This window comes from Protomyctophum bolini, assembly GCF_963924005.1.
Source record: "Protomyctophum bolini genome assembly, chromosome: 9".
NCBI classification, from domain to species: Eukaryota; Metazoa; Chordata; class Actinopteri; order Myctophiformes; family Myctophidae; genus Protomyctophum; species Protomyctophum bolini.
This window is the reverse complement of record NC_137870.1, coordinates 27889837-27910590: the sequence shown is the minus strand read 5'-3', so window position 1 is coordinate 27910590 and position 20754 is coordinate 27889837. Positions and strand designations below refer to the sequence as shown.

At 43.7% G+C, this 20754-nt stretch overlaps 1 protein-coding gene across 1 annotated transcript in view; it reads left to right on the top strand.

Moving 5' to 3' along the window:
* Positions 1 to 20419, top strand: part of tiparp (TCDD-inducible poly(ADP-ribose) polymerase) — a 33799-nt gene extending 13380 nt beyond the window's left edge. The window contains exons 3-7 of the mRNA XM_080771742.1: positions 1724 to 1913; positions 3146 to 3333; positions 10070 to 10378; positions 17002 to 17259; positions 18953 to 20419. Of these exons, the coding sequence (XP_080627868.1) occupies positions 1724 to 1913; positions 3146 to 3333; positions 10070 to 10378; positions 17002 to 17259; positions 18953 to 19142 (1135 nt within the window). The 3' untranslated portion in view covers positions 19143 to 20419. The remainder of the gene's footprint in view (positions 1 to 1723; positions 1914 to 3145; positions 3334 to 10069; positions 10379 to 17001; positions 17260 to 18952) is intronic.
* Positions 20420 to 20754: the final 335 nt, after the last annotated feature.

Here is a 20754-nt window from a genome sequence, read left to right as displayed (position 1 = left end):
CCTCTGTCTGTAACTCAGAGACATGCAGTAATAGTGTGGTTCAGTTCCACCAGTCATCACCCCCTCCGTCTGTAACTCAGAGACATGCAGTAATAGTGTGGTTCAGTTCCACCAGTCATCACCCCCTCCGTCTGTAACTTTGCATATTACTGTCGTAGCAAAAATCATCTAGATGATGTTCCAATACAAGTATTTTTGATCACCTTTCTGCTGCTTGTTTGTTGACAATAGTTTCAGTCAAACCACTTTCAACCTATTTTGGTGAAAGTGGAAAATAAATTATGTATTTCTGAATTAATTATTTATCTTTAATGTGTTTTTTGTTAGTTTTAGATGTCTAAAAAAAACTAAAATCCAATAAGTGCCATAATCCGATTAACCGTTAATATAATCGGCTGATGAATCGATTATGAAAATAATCATTAGTTGCAGCCCTACTATTTTCAGTACTTGTTTATTTATTGTATCTTTCATGGATGTATTGTTTAGTATTGAATAGTAATAGTTACTGTGGAATATTCTTTTATTAATATTTAGATTTTATTATGCTGAAAAAAGGGGCATTTACTCGCGACCCATAAATATGTGTCCGCGACCCACAAAAGAGTCCCGACCCAGTGTTTGGGAAACACATCTAGAGTTTATTCGCCAGGCTGATTGTGTATTCCTGCAATGCCTGCCATTCACATTCAGTAGACCATCTCCAGGCTCTACATTCTGACGATAACCAACGATTATAATCTCATTTGCTCATGTTCTGTCACAGGCACACATAGGAACAGCATGCAAATTCTTACACTTTGCATGTTGTTGCATGTAGTGGCATTCCCCCAGAAACATGCACTCGCACACACAGGCTGGAAAAAATACATGGTGATTGTGCACACATGCACATGATTGATTGCCTTTCTTTCATTCTATGAAATATGTGGGTTCCACGTTTGAATTGACACATTGTTACGTGTTCCATCGATGAGGCCGCTATTGCTTGCATTTGTACAATGAACTGTGGTATCAAATACGTTTACTTTACTGTACATATTTGGTTTAGCTTTTGGCAAGCTATGAACTTAACTCAGTAACATTTTAAATAGAAATACTGTACTTTTGCGTACTCCACTTTGAGAGCTTGTAGAGAGCGTGTAGAGAGCTTGTAGAGAGCTTGTAGAGAGCGTGTAGAGAGCTTGTAGAGAGCTTGTAGAGAGCTTGTAGAGAGCTTGTAGAGAGCGTGTAGAGAGCGTGTAGAGAGCTTGTAGAGAGCGTGTAGAGAGCGTGTAGAGAGCTTGTAGAGAGCTTGTAGAGAGCGTGTAGAGAGCGTGTAGAGAGCTTGTAGAGAGCTTGTAGAGAGCTTGTAGAGAGCGTGTAGAGAGCGTGTAGAGAGCTTGTAGAGAGCGTGCCAAGATGCTTTTAAATATAGGTATTGGCCGGTTGTTTTTTCTGGGCTTGTTTTTAAAGTGTAGGTGTTTATTTGTGCTTGTTTCCTAATGTTGTTTACCGTAAACCAGTTATTCTCCAACAGGGACATTTCCATGTCAAGGACCCCTAGATGAATGCATTATTCTATCAGAACATTTGTACTTCGTAATTTGTGTACTTTGTCCACCGCTGATTTTAACCGGGCATAGGCATGGAGTCTAATAATGCCATGGCCTCCCTATTAGTATCCCCTATGTGTACCAGTGATGGTTCTAACGGCTGTGTTGTGTTTGTGTGTGTTTCCCAGGGGCAGGGTGTTCTCGCTGGACTTTGGAGCGATGCGAGTGTGTGACATGGAGTTTGATCGCGTGCGACGATTGACCACTCCCCCCAACCCCGTAACCACCACACCCACGAACCCTAACTCCGCCCCCAACTGTCACACTGTGTGGAAATACTACTGCAGAGACAACTTTGGCTGGAGGGAATACTCAGAGGTGAGTGTGTGTGTGTGTGTGTGTGTGTGTGTGTGTGTGTGTGTGTGTGTGTGTGTGTGTGTGTGTGTGTTTGTGTGTGTGTGAGAGTGTGAGTGTGAGTGTGAGTGTGCGTGTGTGCTCTGCAGGCCACTGAGGCCAGACACATTAACTCGGCACACACCAGTCAATCTACTAACCTAACACATTGATGGCATCAATACATCACACAGCCTCACATCCACACACACACACACACACACACACACACACACACACACACGCAACAGACACACTCACACACACATGCGCGCCAACTGCCGACCACTCCATCAAATCATTACAAATTGACTGCACTCCCCTTATTTTCTGTCTGCATTTTGTGTGTGTGACTGTGTGTGTGTGTGTGTGTGACTGTGTGTGTGTGTGTGTGTGTGTGTGCGTGCGTGCGTGCGTGCGGTTAATATTTCATCAGCATGGTGTTTTGTTTTTGTCTTTGCATTTCCTGTTAGCCCCGCCCCTCTCCACACCAATACACCTGTCATATCTCTCCATCATTCACATTGTCGCTGTCAGGTGGCATCCTTATATGTCAGAAACTTTAAAAACACAAAAATAAAACAGTGAAAATAGCCGCTCTACAAGCTCACTACTGTATGATACTAGGCTAGTGCATTATTTACAAAAATGGAGGTTACTGCCCGACAGCGAGGATATTTTGATCAGTCTTCATCCATGCCCCTCCCATGTCCTCCCTCCCCAACTTTGTCTTAAACCTTCACTCCCTCCCTTCCTCCTACAACACTCTTCCTAAACAGTGTCCGTTGTGAGCTTGTAGGTCTGCTATTTCCAGCGCATCACACTGTTGTGCGACGGAACATAAATTAGGCTTATGTGTCATACTGACCAGTTTCAACTTTGCGTCCCTTCTAAGTTCTTAGGCATGTCATTACAAGTGTAAATTGTAAAACTGCAAAGCATTGCAACGCAGATGGACAGAAATATATATTTCACAATATTCTACAGATCCTGTGTGTGTGTGTGTGTGTGTGTGTGTGTGTGTGTGTGTGTGTGTGTGTGTGTGTGTGTGTGTGTGTGTGTGTGTGTGTGTGTGTGTGTGTGTGTGTGTGTGTGTGTGTGTGTGTGTGTGTGTGTGTGTGTGTGTGTGTGGCATGCAAAGAAAATCTACTTTATGTAAAACTACATTCACGTGATCCAATTAATCAATCTAATTCCCTCTTGTCCTCCTTCAACAGCCGGTGGTGCGTCTGATCGAGGAGGCGAGTGGGCGTGGTCTGAAGGAGGTTCGTTTCATCACGCTGCAGAACCAGTACATCCTCAACATCAGGGAGGGCTTTCAGCAGAACGCCGTATTCGGCTTCAGGCGGCAGATCAAGAAGCGTCCGGCCTACATGTCGTCTGTGATGCTCACACCCCACTTGCAGTAAGTCACAGAGACTCACACCCCACTTGCAGTAAGTCACAGAGACTCACACCCCACTTGCAGTAAGTCACAGAGACTCACACCCCACTTACAGTAAGTCACAGAGACTCACACCCCACTTGCAGTAAGTCACAGAGACTCACACCCCACTTGCAGTAAGTCACAGAGACTCACACCCCACTTGCAGTACGTTACAGAGACTGCCCATATTTACCATTAATCACGTTCAACATTTAATTCTTATTTCACAGATTGAAAGGTATAACAACGATTAGGCTCCTACTACCCTAACAGGTCCATTTGGTTCCATTTGTATACTGTCAGAGTTACAGATTTGTAAGTGTCCATTTAGATTGCCCTCAAGGGAATACTGGTCACCCTGGGCACAATTCCGGCAAACTCTGACTCTACCTGGTATTCCTAAGCGGGCAGTAACCTCAGTAAACTATGTCTGAACCTAACCTTATTCCTATCCTTAACCTCAGTAAATATGGAGTGTTGTGATGTCAGAAGTTAGAACAGGCCAGCTCCATATATGGAGTATATTCTGGATAACCGTCGGTGGGGCGAACGTTTTTCGAGTTAAGTGGATTACAGACATACGTACAGACGTACAGAGACATTTATAGATAGATATACGTATGTATTTGTTGTAGCGCTAATGATTTATTAGCCACATGAACCCAAGCATCCCTATTCTGAGGGAGAACAGAACTATATTTGCTGAACAGATTTTGCGAGAGGGGGAATAGGAGGGGGCTATAGTACAGAGCCCTGGGGGACTATGGTCCATGAAGTATATATAGGGTTCAAGTGGTTAACAGCCATATGTCTCTGCAACACCGCTGAAAAGCTCTGTGAATGAGAACACCACAATCCCTACATCCTGTGTTTTAGCTTTCTGCTCTCACTAGCAACGATAGTCCTCCTTAGCGATCTTGATTTACAAACTTTACAAAAATATGAATTAGGTCTATGTAAAGGCAGCTATATAGAGAGTAGAGTCTATGGGCGTGCCAGGCCAGAGTTTGGGAACATCAAAATGTACAAAAAGTAAACATGTTGTACTCTCTTGTACAGTTGTGTGCACTTCGATGCCTTCGCCTTGTGTGCTTGTAGATACAGATCTACTGTTTTCTGTGCAAGATATGATGCATAACAAAATGTGAACCAGGCTCAAGTGGCCTCAAAGACTTAAGTAGGTTGAGCACCTGAAGAGGAACCTGGGCTGAATGTGGAAGGAGAGAGGGATGATGAAAGTGTGTGAAACAGCTACACATGTCATGTTGTCCTGCGTTTGACCACATTATAAGGTACACTATGTGCCTTAACACGGCTCACTGCTCTGTGGCACAACTTGTGGGTCAGTCTGTCTTTTTGGCACTCAGTCTTGTAAAAGTACGCCCAGTGTTTGGGACATGGTGCTACTAGCTCATAATGGGTTTTGTTATTAGAATGTACCCCTTGGTTTTACATGACATCTCTCTACCACACTACACTCTCTCTCTCTCTCTCTCTCTCGCTGTCTCTTTCTCTCTCCATATTTGGTATATACACTACAGTGGTTTAAAAGTACCACAATGTAGAAATACTGTTACAAGTAAAAGTCCTCTATTCAAAGTTTTACTTGAGTGAAATTATAAAAAGTGTTCATCAACTCAACAAAATATACTGTACTTGAGTTAGTACTTCCTCCACTGTATATATTCGCGCATGCACGCACGCCCACACACACACACACACACACACACACACACACACACACACACACACACACACACACACACACACACACACACACACACAGTCTCTCTCACGCACATACTGTTCTTCTCTGTATGTGCTACAACACTGTCACCGGTGCACATTGCTTTCTAGCCGGCACACGGTGTTAATGCCGGTGGCATTCCTGCCGGGGCCAACAACCCCACGACTCGCTAACACTTCCACGCAAAGTCACATTTTAAGAGGGTGCAACATTAGCAGCCTGAGCTTGCATCTTGCAGGACACCCACATCATTCCTCTCAATGTTAGGTCACTGCAAAAGCATCTTAACTTTGCTCTTTGCTGCAGTGTATCTCAGCACGGTCTTAACCAGTCTGGGTGGCTTGCACACCATAGCATTCCTTTCAAAATCAGCTCTCTGCAAAGAATCTTAACACTTATGCTTGACCTTTCATCCATTGTTAGTCAATTGAACACTAGCAAGCAGAATATTATAGCATTCCTATTGAGGCTATTATACTGCTCTACAAAGCGAAAGTGCAGTAACTATGTTTTTTGAAAACACTTGTCGGACTTGTCTTAAAGGTCAAATTGGCCTTCATGATTTTACCTCAAGAACAGATATACAATTAGTGCAATAATATCATATCTTTTCAGTTTAATTCTTTCCTTACTTACTGCCCTTTGGCTTTGTAGGGCAGTATAGCCCTCTCAAAGCGATCCATTATGTATATAGATTAGAACAAGTTCAGAACTTTGAACCAGGGTGCTATAGAGTTCTTCCATAGCTAGCTCATTCAAAAGCATCTTACTAATTTGTGTTCTATAATCTCTTGTCGCTGTGTGTCTTTTTTTGTTTATAAATGAATGCCCTACTGTATTTTATACTTCATTGTGTGACAGTGTCACATAGAAAGTTGCCGCCCGAGTCCCGACAACAACAATATGTACATTTTTCCACTACTTTATGACTTTCCACTACTTTCCACTACTTTATGACACTCTTGTATGATGAAGTAGGGCGTTATTATTTTTTTTTTTTAATTAAGTTGAAATTCAGAGATTCTGTCTGACAGCAACAATATGTATATTCTCAAATGGAAGAGGGGGAACCACAGTACAGAGAGACAAAGGGGGAACAGAGAGAGAGAGACTAGTAGAGAGACGAAGAGGATGAGATCTAAATGGCTTCCAGACAGACAGACAGACAGGGTGCTGCGGGGAGGACTGGGTGAGTGTGAAATGTGACTGTGGGGACTTGGAATGTGGAACGAGGGATTTTCATCCACTGGTTCATTCCCTCCCGTAGCTGCCTTTCTGCTTGCTTGCTTGCGCTCTCTCTCTCTCTCTCTCTCTCTCTCTCTCTCTCTCTCTCTCTCTCTCCATTTATGCAAAGGAATTCTAGCCGAGCCTCGTTGTGAAATATACATGTAGACATTTACCGGGAATTTTTAACAGCAGATATTCTGCCCCTGGCCGGCCGCAGATTACAGACTAGAAGGAAGCATAATGCGCACGTGTGTACGTACATGCGTGCGTGCGTGTGCACAGACTGTTCACCCAGGAACAGTTTGTCCTAGACTTTGAGGTTATTAGCTTGATTGGCATTTTCTCTCTCTCTCTCTCTCTCTCTCTCTCTCTCTGCATCACTTTCTTGTTATCTGTCTTTTTCCATTTCACACCAAGCTCTTTCTGGCAGGCTTCAAAGCACACAGGGAATAAAGACATTGATCGAGATGGAGAGATCGGGACTGGAGAGACAAGATAAGAGAAAGAGAGAGAAATAAGACGAGAAACTGTCCCATTGCCTCAGAGAATCACCACGATCACACAACACACGCACGCGCACACACACACACACACACACACACACACACACACACACACACACACACACACACACACACACACACACACACACACACGTGGCTGATAGGGCTAACATCGTTTCGGCTGAGTGAGAGATAACTGCCAAACCACAGTTATTGACTCAAATGTGCTAGACAATAGTTTTCCTGCGTGACACTTCTATGACAGCTCCACAATGGCATTCCCTCTCCCTCTCTCTCTCTCTCTCTCTCTGTCCCTCCATCTCTTTAATCAATCTCTCTCTCTCTGTGTCCCTCCCTCCCCCTCTCTCTCTCTCTCTCTCTCTCTCTCTCTCTCTCTCTGTGTCCCTCTCCCTCCCTCTCTCTCTCTCTTCCTGTTGTGTTGTCTGGTGTCTGGCTTTCATTCTTCCTGTGTCCTGCTGTGTATGCCTGGTGATGGCCTGGCCCGCTCACTGTGCCGAGCATGCTGGTGATGTCATTGTTGACAGTTAACTGGTGTATGTTTTTTTGTTTTCTTATTTGCGAGCGGGGTGGGGGGGGGGGAGGGGTTGGGTTGGTTCTCTGCATCACGCATCGGGTTTTCCTTTTTTCATGTCAGAAATACAGGTTTGATTAGAAACACTTGGTGGATAATATAAAGGCAGATGTGAGAAAGGTGGAGTATTGTAATGGAAGCCATGTTGGGTGATGCTGCATTCATATTGTCGCTGTTGGGGAGAAACCTCTGTGTTTCAACTTAAATTAATGCCCTACTTACTCTTAAGTTAATCATACAGGGGGGTTGTAATGTATACCATAAATGTAGTGAAAAAAAAGAGCTTGTAGATCGGCTAGTGGAATGGCTTTGAACATCAAAGGTTTCCACCTGAGTGACGACCAGTGAAGATATCCTATGTGGATGGGTAGGCCCTGTTATCCTCATTGTACAAATGGAACCACATGGCATTTACTTCCACTGTCTGGGCTAGATTTTGAAGGTGCGTTTTACCTATTACAGTAATATGAGCTGGGGGCGTGAGGTATGTCATATTGCAATTTTAAGCATGTTAAGAAGCGCTTTCGACACCCCGTGGAGTGCGCAAAACGGCCTTGAATTAGTCATGGGAGTGTTTAAGGCGTGTTTGAGAGTTACCCAATCAACATGTCCGTACTATTTTCTTTACCAGTCAGCTGATGTCACATACGGAATGCGCACTTTGGGGATCGTTATTATTACATTTCTTCAGGCTGGCACCATAGAAGACATGACATTTGGGTTAATTATTCCTATTGCACTGCATGCTGTCACCTTTATGCCTCAAAATAAGTTGTTTCTATTGAGAAACACCAGTAAAATTATATTTTAATTTAAATTATAATTATATTATATTTGAAATGAGTAATGAGTTGAATGCGTGGTGCGTATGCCCGTGATGGTATGGTCTTCGCTCGTAGCATTTTATTGAAGAAGACTTGGATCGAGTGTGATACAGCGTATGAAAGCAAACCTCTCAAGGATTATGGAGATGTTTTTATTTATTTTTAAGGTTGAGAAATGAAATAATTATGGTCGTTTCTAATCTCAACCTTTAAAAAAGAATGGATGCGTCTTTTGCTGGCTGTTGCCATGTCTCATAGAAACAAGTAAATAGGTCTATAAAAATAATCCCAAAATAAGCGCATATAACAGGGGTCTGTAACCTATTTTAAATGAAGTGCCATGTTTTTATTTTCTAGATAGTGAGTCTGCTATATCCAGATTAATTTTAATGACACCACATTAAAATAAAAAACATATTTTGATTGTCCACAAATATAAAGTCCTTCCATCTTTTTAAATATTTTCTTGCACATTGTTATAATGATCATTATATATCCGCCTGCAGTCAGAGTTCATAGTTTTAATGAATGAATGTGATTCATTGTGAGCTGGTAGATCTGCTATTTTCAAAAGTAACATTTTAATTACATTTTTGTATTAGCCGTCCTTAAGTTGGGCAAATGCATTAATCTGGGGATCCTTGACATGGGAATGTGCTGTGTGAGGATCACTGGTTTAAACAACATTAGGAGAAACCTTTAGAAACAAGAAAAGCAACCACAACTACCAATATTTACAAGCAACTTTACAGAAAAAGAAGCCGCTTATAATAAACAGACTTGGCAACACTCCAGCAGCGTCCCAGAGCCGCTCAAGTGTAAAATCAAACAGTGCTTTAAATTCTTTTTGCGTTTATGAGGTGCCTAGACCCACGTCTAATCGTTATGCGCAGGTCAAGGGGCTTAATAGCAAATTGCGCAAAGCGAAAATAATTAACATATGGACACTCCCACAATGCTAAAATATTCAGCAACGTCGTATTCCATATGTGTGTGCGTTCAACACGGGACGATAAGGCTTTCATAATACGATTGTGCGCAGAGCGAGGCCAATTTATGTATTACCACATGGTAAAACGCACCTTCAAAATCCAGCCCTCTGAGTCATGGGGTCTGTGCTGTCAGTGGCCTAAAGCAGACAACACCACACCGAGGGTCCTGGAAATGAAAAAGGTTTAAAAACCTGTGTGCAGATGCAGTATTGTCGTGTGATGTGGCCTTCGTAGTAACACAAGTGCTTATTAGTCAATAATATTATCAATAATGTTTCTGACATTAAAGCATAGTTACACCGCAAAACCCCTGTCCATTTACATTTACAATTTACAATTCAGGCATTTAGTAGACGTTGCTATTCAGAGACTAACAATAAACAAGATAATCAATCACATATATAGAATGCAGCGAGAACAGTAGAGTATATATTGCTACAAGAAACTAGGATGCCAGGTAAACAATGAACCCAGGCATCTGTCTAAACAACATGCTATCTGTTCCTGTTCAACACAGGAAGTATCATTATGTCTAAAGCAGTAGTTCTCAAAGAGGGGTCAAGGGTCAAGGCTCCCTCAGAGTGTGCACCGTCAGAGTTATGGGAGTCCATGACATTAAAATGTTGTAATTGTTTGTATTAATTTAATTGTATTTTGTGTGTATGTTGGTTTGTTTTTGAAAAAAGGAAAATATGCGAAGCACTTCACAAGTGTTGGAATTGTAACTAACGATGTCTTTGTCTTTGCATCACAATCACAATAAAGATATTTGAAAAGAAGATTTGTGAGTACCAGTGGTCTAAACAAGCTCTGTTTTCATTTTTCACCAGGACGTTGGGCGGCCTCTCTTTCTCTCCGCTCACGCTCTCCATCGGCTCCACGTCCTCCTCTTCCTCCTCCGTGGACCTGTCCGTCTCGCTCCCTCTGTCGCCCACCTCCACCAACCCCCCCAGTCCGTTCCCAGAGACCTGGCTGCCCATGACCACCAGCCAGGACTTCCTGCAGGTTCCTGTGTCCCGGGACGACCGTAGCTACCGCACCGTCTACAGCCTGTTCCACAAGACGGTGCCGGAAACCAAGTTCCGAATCATCAAGATCCTGCGTGTACAGAACCCCTTCCTCTGGGAGAAATACAAGAGGTAAATGAAACCAATCCTCCAAACATTGTCAAACGTTTTAGAAATAGTGATTTCGTTTCATTCCATCATTTCGTTCAGTACACGAAAAGATTAGTGGAATTATTTTTTGCTCGCCAATGATCTATCAGTCCGTCATGGGAAGAGATCACCTTCCTCACATAGTTAATTTCAGTCCAAACGTTTGAGGAAGTGACCTAGTTAGTTCACCAAAAAGAACCTGTTCATTTGAACAAGTCATTCATTCATACTGGTACATATAGATATAGAATATTGAAATGTAAAGGAAATGGGAAGTGACATGAAGGGAAATTCATGATTGCCAACATAATTTCCTCTCTGTCATTCAGTCGTTTCCCTTTTAATCCTTTAGGCTTATACCCTTTTAAGTCTGAATTCAGTAAATTGACAAGTGGACATGTTGAAGTGTGTAATAGACGTTTAGGGGGAAAAGGTGACTAACAATTCATATGGATTTGTTATCCCACAGGCTTTTAGAAAAACCTCAAAAGGTTGGTGACAGGTGCATAGGACAAAGTGCATATAATAAAAAGGGGATCTTTGAATAACAAAGAAGGACCTGCATACTGTCAGAAACTTTGACGTAAAGTCCCGTGGTGGGAGTTCTGGTCTGGTGTTGGTGAATATTAAAAGTAGTTCCGGTCATTTGGTGGGGGGCACTGGGGAATCCACAAAACTATAGCGTCATTTTATTGTTGACCTATTTCTACCATATAGCCCCAACTTTCGTTCAACTTTGACCTCACTGCCACATGGAACTATGTTTTTGTGCTGCTGCTGCTGGCGTAGTGGTACTGGGCACTATGTTTTTGTGCTGCTGCTGCTGGCGTAGTGGTACTGGGCACTATGTTGTTGTGCTGCTGCTGGCGTAGTGGTACTGGGCACTATGTTGTTGTACTGCTGCTGGCGTAGTGGTACTGGGCACTATGTTGTTGTACTGCTGCTGCTGGCGTAGTGGTACTGGGCACTATGTTTTTGTGCTGCTGGCGTAGTGGTACTGGGCACTATGTTGTTGTGCTGCTGCTGGCGTAGTGGTACTGGGCACTATGTTGTTGTACTGCTGCTGCTGGCGTAGTGGTACTGGGCACTATGTTGTTGTACTGCTGCTGGCGTAGTGGTACTGGGCACTATGTTGTTGTACTGCTGCTGGCGTAGTGGTACTGGGCACTATGTTGTTGTGCTGCTGCTGGCGTAGTGGTACTGGGCACTATGTTGTTGTACTGCTGCTGCTGGCGTAGTGGTACTGGGCACTATGTTGTTGTACTGCTGCTGCTGGCGTAGTGGTACTGGGCACTATGTTGTTGTGCTGCTGCTGCTGGCGTAGTGGTACTGGGCACTATGTTGTTGTGCTGCTGCTGGCGTAGTGGTACTGGGCACTATGTTGTTGTGCTGCTGCTGCTGGCGTAGTGGTACTGGGCACTATGTTGTTGTGCTGCTGCTGCTGGCGTAGTGGTACTGGGCACTATGTTGTTGTACTGCTGCTGGCGTAGTGGTACTGGGCACTATGTTGTTGTGCTGCTGCTGGCGTAGTGGTACTGGGCACTATGTTGTTGTGCTGCTGCTGCTGGCGTAGTGGTACTGGGCACTATGTTGTTGTACTGCTGCTGCTGGCGTAGTGGTACTGGGCACTATGTTGTTGTGCTGCTGCTGGCGTAGTGGTACTGGGCACTATGTTGTTGTGCTGCTGCTGGCGTAGTGGTACTGGGCACTATGTTGTTGTGCTGCTGCTGGCGTAGTGGTACTGGGCACTATGTTGTTGTGCTGCTGCTGGCGTAGTGGTACTGGGCACTATGTTGTTGTACTGCTGCTGCTGGCGTAGTGGTACTGGGCACTATGTTGTTGTACTGCTGCTGGCGTAGTGGTACTGGGCACTATGTTGTTGTGCTGCTGCTGCTGGCGTAGTGGTACTGGGCACTATGTTGTTGTGCTGCTGCTGGCGTAGTGGTACTGGGCACTATGTTGTTGTACTGCTGCTGGCGTAGTGGTACTGGGCACTATGTTGTTGTACTGCTGCTGGCGTAGTGGTACTGGGCACTATGTTGTTGTGCTGCTGCTGGCGTAGTGGTACTGGGCACTATGTTGTTGTGCTGCTGCTGGCGTAGTGGTACTGGGCACTATGTTGTTGTGCTGCTGCTGGCGTAGTGGTACTGGGCACTATGTTGTTGTGCTGCTGCTGCTGGCGTAGTGGTACTGGGCACTATGTTGTTGTACTGCTGCTGCTGGCGTAGTGGTACTGGGCACTATGTTGTTGTGCTGCTGCTGGCGTAGTGGTACTGGGCACTATGTTGTTGTGCTGCTGCTGCTGGCGTAGTGGTACTGGGCACTATGTTGTTGTGCTGCTGCTGCTGGCGTAGTGGTACTGGGCACTATGTTGTTGTACTGCTGCTGCTGGCGTAGTGGTACTGGGCACTATGTTGTTGTACTGCTGCTGGCGTAGCGGTACTGGGCACTATGTTGTTGTACTGCTGCTGCTGGCGTAGTGGTACTGGGCACTATGTTGTTGTACTGCTGCTGCTGGCGTAGTGGTACTGGGCACTATGTTGTTGTACTGCTGCTGGCGTAGCGGTACTGGGCACTATGTTGTTGTACTGCTGCTGGCGTAGTGGTACTGGGCACTATGTTGTTGTACTGCTGCTGGCGTAGCGGTACTGGGCACTATGTTGTTGTACTGCTGCTGGCGTAGTGGTACTGGGCACTATGTTGTTGTACTGCTGCTGGCGTAGCGGTACTGGGCACTATGTTGTTGTACTGCTGCTGGCGTAGTGGTACTGGGCACTATGTTGTTGTACTGCTGCTGGCGTAGTGGTACTGGGCACTATGTTGTTGTACTGCTGCTGCTGGCGTAGTGGTACTGGGCACTATGTTGTTGTACTGCTGCTGGCGTAGTGGTACTGGGCACTTTGGAAGTTGTTTTCCCTCCCAGTGAGTGACGGTGGCAGACTTGTGTAGAGTCTTTGGAGCGTGTCTCCAGCAATGACGTGTGTCTCATGTCATGTTTACATTCCACATGCGTCACTACGTGTGCACTCTGCTTGCGTATATACAGTGGTGTGTTGAGCCAGTCGAGGATTAACTGTGGATTTGGTGCTAATCAAGTGTTGTTTTTACTGTTGATATATAGACACAATCGTGTGGTTGCTTGAGCTTGGTTTGTCTGAACTACTCACTTAGTTTGTTACCGTTTTTCTGATTGAATTCTATAATTTCATCCTTTCATCATATTATAACTTTAAGCACTTAAACAGTCATTTGGAAGAATTTCATACAGTGACAGTATGGAATATACTGTCTGTATGAGTTCAGTAAGGACCTCTTTTCTGGTGATATTGCATTTAGTAGTTCTACTAATTGATTCACTAATAATGTTCTAAGACAGTGAAACCTATTATCACCATTTTCTTTTTGTAAATGAATGCCCTTCATCATTCTACAGTGTCACACAAAAGTAGCAAAAATAGCAGATCAACAAGCTCAAAATGAGTTGCGATGCATTTGAATCCTGAAAGGTAACAGTTTTGAAAATATGGGGTTTCCCCCCCCGACAGCAACGATATTCATATTCATCCACTGCATGGAACATTATTCAAAGCATGAATCAAGCAAGCTGATCTAGACCACAACATTTTTGCAACACAGGCATTTTACAAACTGCACGGGTTTGACTGACATCGGGTTTGTGATGCGAGTGCAGATCCAACACAGATATGGCACAGCTTGACAGGTAGCTAGCTACTACACCGTGAGAACATTTCCAAACATGTGTTATCCTGCACACAGGCTCTCTCTGTAAATATAATAAATCATACATAAAAATAAAGTGAAAATGTATGGGAGTTTTGTATGAATTGTCGCTGTCCGACGGAAACCTTGTATATCAAAAACCTTTCAGGAAATATAAAATCTATAAAAATATAAAAAATGTGATCCAATGGATCCAATGTACTTTAATTTAATGTAATACTTGTTAATACTTTTAATTGGCTAAATATTTATAAAACGTGTGCACACACACACATTTTTACATTCACTTAAAAAAAGGAATTAAAAAAAGATTGTCTATTCTTGCTACTTTTGTGACACTGTAGTATAACTGTAGACAAAAAAACATAAGTTGAAATATGCATGAGGGCAACAACATGCTTTTATCAGGGGTGTGAGACTCAGCCGGATGGCAAGGCCTGCACGCTGTGGTGACGCTGCTCTTTCTGTTGTGAGTGGAGGGCCATTCCGCTCTCACCTGTTAACTGTACTTTCCTCCCACGCTGGCTCCACAGAGTTTCACAATGACGTGTGTGTGTGTGTGTGTGTGTGTGTGTGTGTGTGTGTGTGTGTGTGTGTGTGTGTGTGTGTGTGTGTGTGTGTGTGTGTGTGTGTGTGTGTGTGTGTGTGTGTGTGTGTGTGTGTGTGTGTGTGTGTGTGTGTGTGTGTGTGTGTGTGTGACTGTGACTGTGACTGTGACTGTGTGTGCATCTGCAGAGTGCAGGGCATGCAGCTGTATCTATGTTTTTTGCATCTGTGCTGTTCTTGCTTGCGTGACTGTGTGCTATTGTGCCATAGTGGGCATGGAATCGTGTGGCATTGGGTGCGTGCAAGCATCTGTGTGCGTGCATATTTGTGCGTGTGTGTTTGTGTAACAGGAGAAGAAGTGGTGATCATGTTGGTTGTCACTTGTTTTATTTGTCTATGGGACCTGTCTATGGGACCTGTCTATTGTCTATGGGACCTGTCTATGGGACCTGTCTATTGTCTATGGGACCTGGCGAATACTGGCGAACAGGCCATGGTCGAAAAGTGGGCGGAGGAACGTCGCCCAAAAACATAAAACGAATTATTCTTTTCGGGTGACATCGTCCGGCGATAGTGGGCAATTAGGCCATTAAGCCAATGAAATTCATGATCGCTCGCCGTCATTCTTCCTGCTGTTAAAACGCACTGTTACACTAAGTTGTGACAGCATGAGCCAGAAAAAAAAGGTGTGTGTGTGTGTGTGTGTGTGTGTGTGTGTGTGTGTGTGTGTGTGTGTGTGTGTGTGTGTGTGTGTGTGTGTGTGTGTGTGTGTGTGTGTGTGTGTGTGTGTGTGTGTGTGTGTGTGTGTGTGTGTGTGTGTGTGTGTGTTCATGAATATGCAAGACAGTGTGTGTGTGGATGATAATGCATTAGTGACCAATGTGTGCCCTTCTAATTGGCTCCGTATAGTCTGTGTGCATGCATGCATGGTCGTGTGTGTGAGTGAGTGTGAGCATGTGTGTTATTTCCTCAAGTCATGGAGGTGAATGCACAATGCAGGTTAAGCAACTCTCACTATAACAAGAATATCTGCTCGCTCGCGGGTGTGTGCGTGCGCGTGCGTGTGTGCGCGCATACGCGTCTGTATGGTGTCGGCCTGTGTCAGGTCACAAGTTGTGAGTTCACGGGAGGTCAAGCCGGGGTCACAGCCTATCCGGCTCACAACGCTTTCTCCTACGCATGGCTGCCTGATCTGCTCACATCAAACAGACTGTGTGTGTGCGTGCGCGTGTGCGTGTGTTACCAGTGGAGAAACAGCGGCTTAGGCGCCAGCCTCTTATGCTGTCTTAGCAGTCTCTGATCACAACTGACTTGAAATGACAGGATTGTTGCTAGCTGGTTACTGAGAGTTCATTCACCGTGTTGGCCTGTTGCATGTGTTACAGTGTGGGGGGTGTTATTGTAACCCATACAGGTCAACTGTTACTCTCAGAGCCAGAGGTGAATTAACACCCTGGATTATACCGTGCACTTTCACACTTGAAAATCAAGAGCAATAGCAGTCACATACAGAAGTAGAAATTAATTTGTGGGTTTGTGTAACTTCTTAATTAAACTCATTCCCCTCCAAAATAGCAGATGTACAAACTCATGACACATCGCATTGTGACACATTTTGAGTTTGTATTGTAGATAGGCTATTTTCCTAGATAGGCCAATCTCCTTAATCTCCTTTACCTTAATCTCATATACAACACCCTGACGTTGCACTTTAATGTCTATATCATGTACAGTATGTGCTGTGCTCATCATGCACCTTATGTCTAATCTCATGTACACACTGTACCCGATGGTACATAATGTGTAGATAATGTTTTATTTTATTTGTCTTTCTTCTGCTCCCCGTGAGATTGCACAAAAGTCTGCCACTGTTTTGCACATGTAAACCTGGGATGTGACGATAAAAAAAATGTGATTCTATTGTTGCTGTTCATCATGTGACAACATATAAATGAGGTTAGGTTAGGTTAGGTTGGGTTAGGTTGGGTTAGGTTAGGTTAGGTTAGTTGGACCTTTTTGTCTTGCTCTATAAACTGCTGCATATTCCGGTTTGATTTTGATTCAATGCAGGCTAACAATGTCGCGTTTAGTTTTCAACCCACCTTCCTCTTTCTACCTCCTCTTGTCCTTTCTAAGATTTATTTTGTTTGAACAGACATAGAATGTAAATTTCTGCAACCCCCCCGACTTACCTATTCCTTTCACTTGTTCCTCTCCTCTCTCTTTATGTTTGGATCCCTCTCTTTCTCTCAATTCAATTCAAAATCCTATATAGTAATGATGAAAACAATCTCTCTATCTCCCTCTCTGCCTAACAGGAAGAAGGAATACATGTCTCGTCGTCTCTCCGAGATGGACCGTCTTCTGAGCGAGCGGCACCTCTTCCACGGCACCTCGGCCGACGTGGTGGAGGGCATCTGCAAGCACAACTTTGACCCGCGCGTATGCGGCAAGCACGCCACCATGTTTGGCCAGGGATCCTACTTCGCTCGCAAAGGCGTCTACTCCCACAACTTCTCCAAGCGCTCGCCAAAAGGTGTCCACTGCATGTTCCTGGCCAAGGTCCTCACTGGCAGGTAATGTGTGCTTTCAACCTGACATCCTTATTTTGGCATTATACACAGTGGTGGAAATTAGTAACCAAGTACATTTACTTATGTACTGTACTTAAGTACAATTTTGAGGTACTCTTTCCAATCGTTTATACTTTTACTCCACTACATCTCAGAGGCAAATATTGTACTTTTTACACTTAAGTTACTAGTTACTTTGTAGATTTGTTTGATTATTATTACAAAACACACTAACCATATATTTCGTCCACAATGCGTTGCGATGCGACACATTGTGAGGTTGTAGATCGGCTATTTTCAAAATGTCTTATACATTTTGAACTTGTGAAATGGCATTGGCATGACATACTTTTAGTTTTGGTACTTTAAGCATATTTTGAGCGGTTTCAATTCTCAAAAACACTGTATCGATACACCAAATACTGATTTGATGATCTTGGATGTTACAGGGACTATGATAAATGCGAATGAAGATCCCACTGTTCCGTATCCTCTATATCGTATATGTATCATGTCGCCAGATTCTGGCCAATACACAGGCAACACAGCCCTAATATCCTGTATTTCATCCGCAGTCTTTCCCTGTGTTTGACCGATCATATAACGTTTGGAGGGAAACAGATGGGATTTTGTGCACCAATTATTTTGTCCCAGATGTTGCAGCCAGAAGTTGCAGAGCATCAGTAACTAGGGGAAAGGTCGAGGCTAATTTATACCCCTTTCGATAAGTGACAGAAATGACAAAGTGTTGTTGGGTTAAGGTGTAATGATCTGGGACTGGGTTGGGCTCAATTATTGTCCATAAATAGTTTTCCTCAGTGGAAAGGTGATCTTCTCAAGATCTCAATGTGAAACCACTCCATTGTACTCCATGACTTTTTTTTTTTACAGTGGATTAAGTGTACTGCACGTGAAAACAACGCCACGTGAAATGTGTCCCGAGGCTGTTTGTCATAAAACCATAGGTACATCATGCAAATTCCCTGCACATAAGGTGCATATTGACTACATAATATGTAAAACAAGTGATTTGACTGAAACGGTCACACTCCACTCGCTCCGTTTGGCTGCAGCAGATGTAATTGTGTTGCTAGAGGATAGTGTGGTGGTCGAGGCTCTTGCATTTTAGAACCGCACCGCACGTGGCCCTCCTCCTCCTTTAGGCCTGGGTTTTATCCTCACCACAGCCCCGAGAACAAGACATTGCTTCCAGACCTGTGCGCAGAAATTGTATTCCAATGTAGTTTTCAGATAGTGAAGGTGCTTTAGACAGTGAAATGTGTTCCAAATGGACACCCCACCATCAATTTCACATAAATTACATTATGGTTGTTATTTTGATGTAGTGTTTCCTTCTTCTGCTTTAGTTTCCATGTGTCCATCCTGCCCAAATTAAACCATTAGCCATGCAGTTGACTTTCTGTTTTGTTTTTTGCCTGCCTATATACAGCACACATCATGGCACTCGATGATGTTTTTATCTGTTTTACAGTTTACAGTTGAACCTGAATAATATTGTACAAGCTCTTACTTCTACAAAAACTATTGACTGCACAAAATTCAAGAATAGCGTAGACATTTATTCCACAACTGACAAAATAATGTTTTCATCAACTAGATATACCTTTTTATATAAAGGCCTACAAATAGCTTTGACCAAATGACTGACCCTCTCCTTTGTGCTTTGTGTTGGCAGGTTTACGGTAGGAAACCCCTCCATGCGGCGCCCGCCACCCATCAGTCCCCGTGACCCCTCCAGTGACCTCTACGACTCCTGTGTGGACAACTGGGTGGACCCCCAGATCTACGTCATCTTCAACGACGACCAGAGCTACCCCTACTTCATCATTCAATACGAGGAGGTACCCAGCACTGTGGGCATCTGAGACTGCACTGGAGCACGCCTAGGCTCGCAAATGGCATTTGCAAAAAGAAGCTTTCTGTTTGTTTTTAGCCGACTTTGACAGGATGGCTATCAAAGTAGCTAAAGGCTAAACTAAAATCTTCAGAGTTAATTTGCAAATCATTTTTGACCGTGGTCTGTGATGCATGGCTCTAACCGGACCAGACTGCATTGAAATGGACCAGATGAAACTGGTCCAGACTGGACAAAACAGTAACTACGGCTGCTTTGTCATCCATTGCAAAGATGTGCTTGGCTCCAAGACCAGCTGAGGCCAGTCTTGATCAGATCATGGTCAGTGCCAGACTAGACTAGAGCAGCATCTACTTCATGCAATGGGACAACGCACCCTAAGGCACCAAGAACTTCTGAGACGACACTGGACTGGACTGGATTAGAACTCAACTGGACTGGGCTACACCAGATCAAACCAGTCTAGGACTGGTCTGGATCACTTACCCCTCCTTTATCTGAGGCATCGAATCCTGAAAGGACATCAGAGCAAATCGTTTTGATTTAGACGAGACTGGGACAAACCAAACTCTGTCCCTAGATTATTATTATTATTATAACTCAATCCTAAATCACTTTTTTTTTTTTTTTTTACTTGGCTCGACATTGCCTTAACAGTACAAGGTTGCATCCATCCAGGACTGGCTGGATTGTTCTGAGGAGCCAGTCACCTCACTACTAGAAGCACCCACACATAGTTACCATGGTCATATCCACTCCCACCCTGTTATCTTGAATACAGCCACCATAGTGAGAGTGTGCCCCGCCTCCATGACTTTTTTACAGTCGTACATGTGCTATGTGTGTCTTTGAATCTTCAACATAGTGGACAGCTATTATATGGCCTCTTCATCATGTGGACACTGGACAGTAGTTTCCATGGAACTAGGAGTTATACGAACGGGGCGTTTACGGCAGCCATTTTGAGGACAGTTGCACACGGTTTGAAAATATTTCTCTTGGCATTTGTTTCCTCGGACGGGGAACCGAAGAATGAACAGTTTGACTGAGACTGAGTTCTCCAGCAACGGGTTGTCATTAACAAAAAAATTAAAACGAAATGATAATAATTCCTGAAACTCGCATCTCTTTCTTAGACCGTTCTCTCTGAGGGACAGTAGAAGTGTTTTGGTGAGAGACACTGTACAGACATTCTCCTTGTTTATATTTGAACTGTGTGCCTTTTGTTCATAAAATGTTTATTTATGTTAGTTTAATGTTACATTGATTAAATAAAGAATCTAAAAACTAAAAAACGACAGAGCTGTGAACTGTGATTTTATTCATTTTATTCAGCTAAGTACATTCAAATGTAACCTCAGTTCGCTGAAAACACATTTGGAGTACTTTCTCTGAATTATGAGTTTCTTACCCTTGTAACAATTAACCATGTCATTGTTATGTACTCGATATTCTGAGGGACGAGTCAAATTAGCCTACAACTGTCAGCAAACAAAAGAATGACCAAAAATAAGCAGTTACACACTTAACAAACTTTCTCTTACCTCTTTATGCTTCCGTTTTTTTGTGTGTTGGTGACAAACTTGCTAGCTCATTGCTCGGATGTTGGCTTAAATTTACAA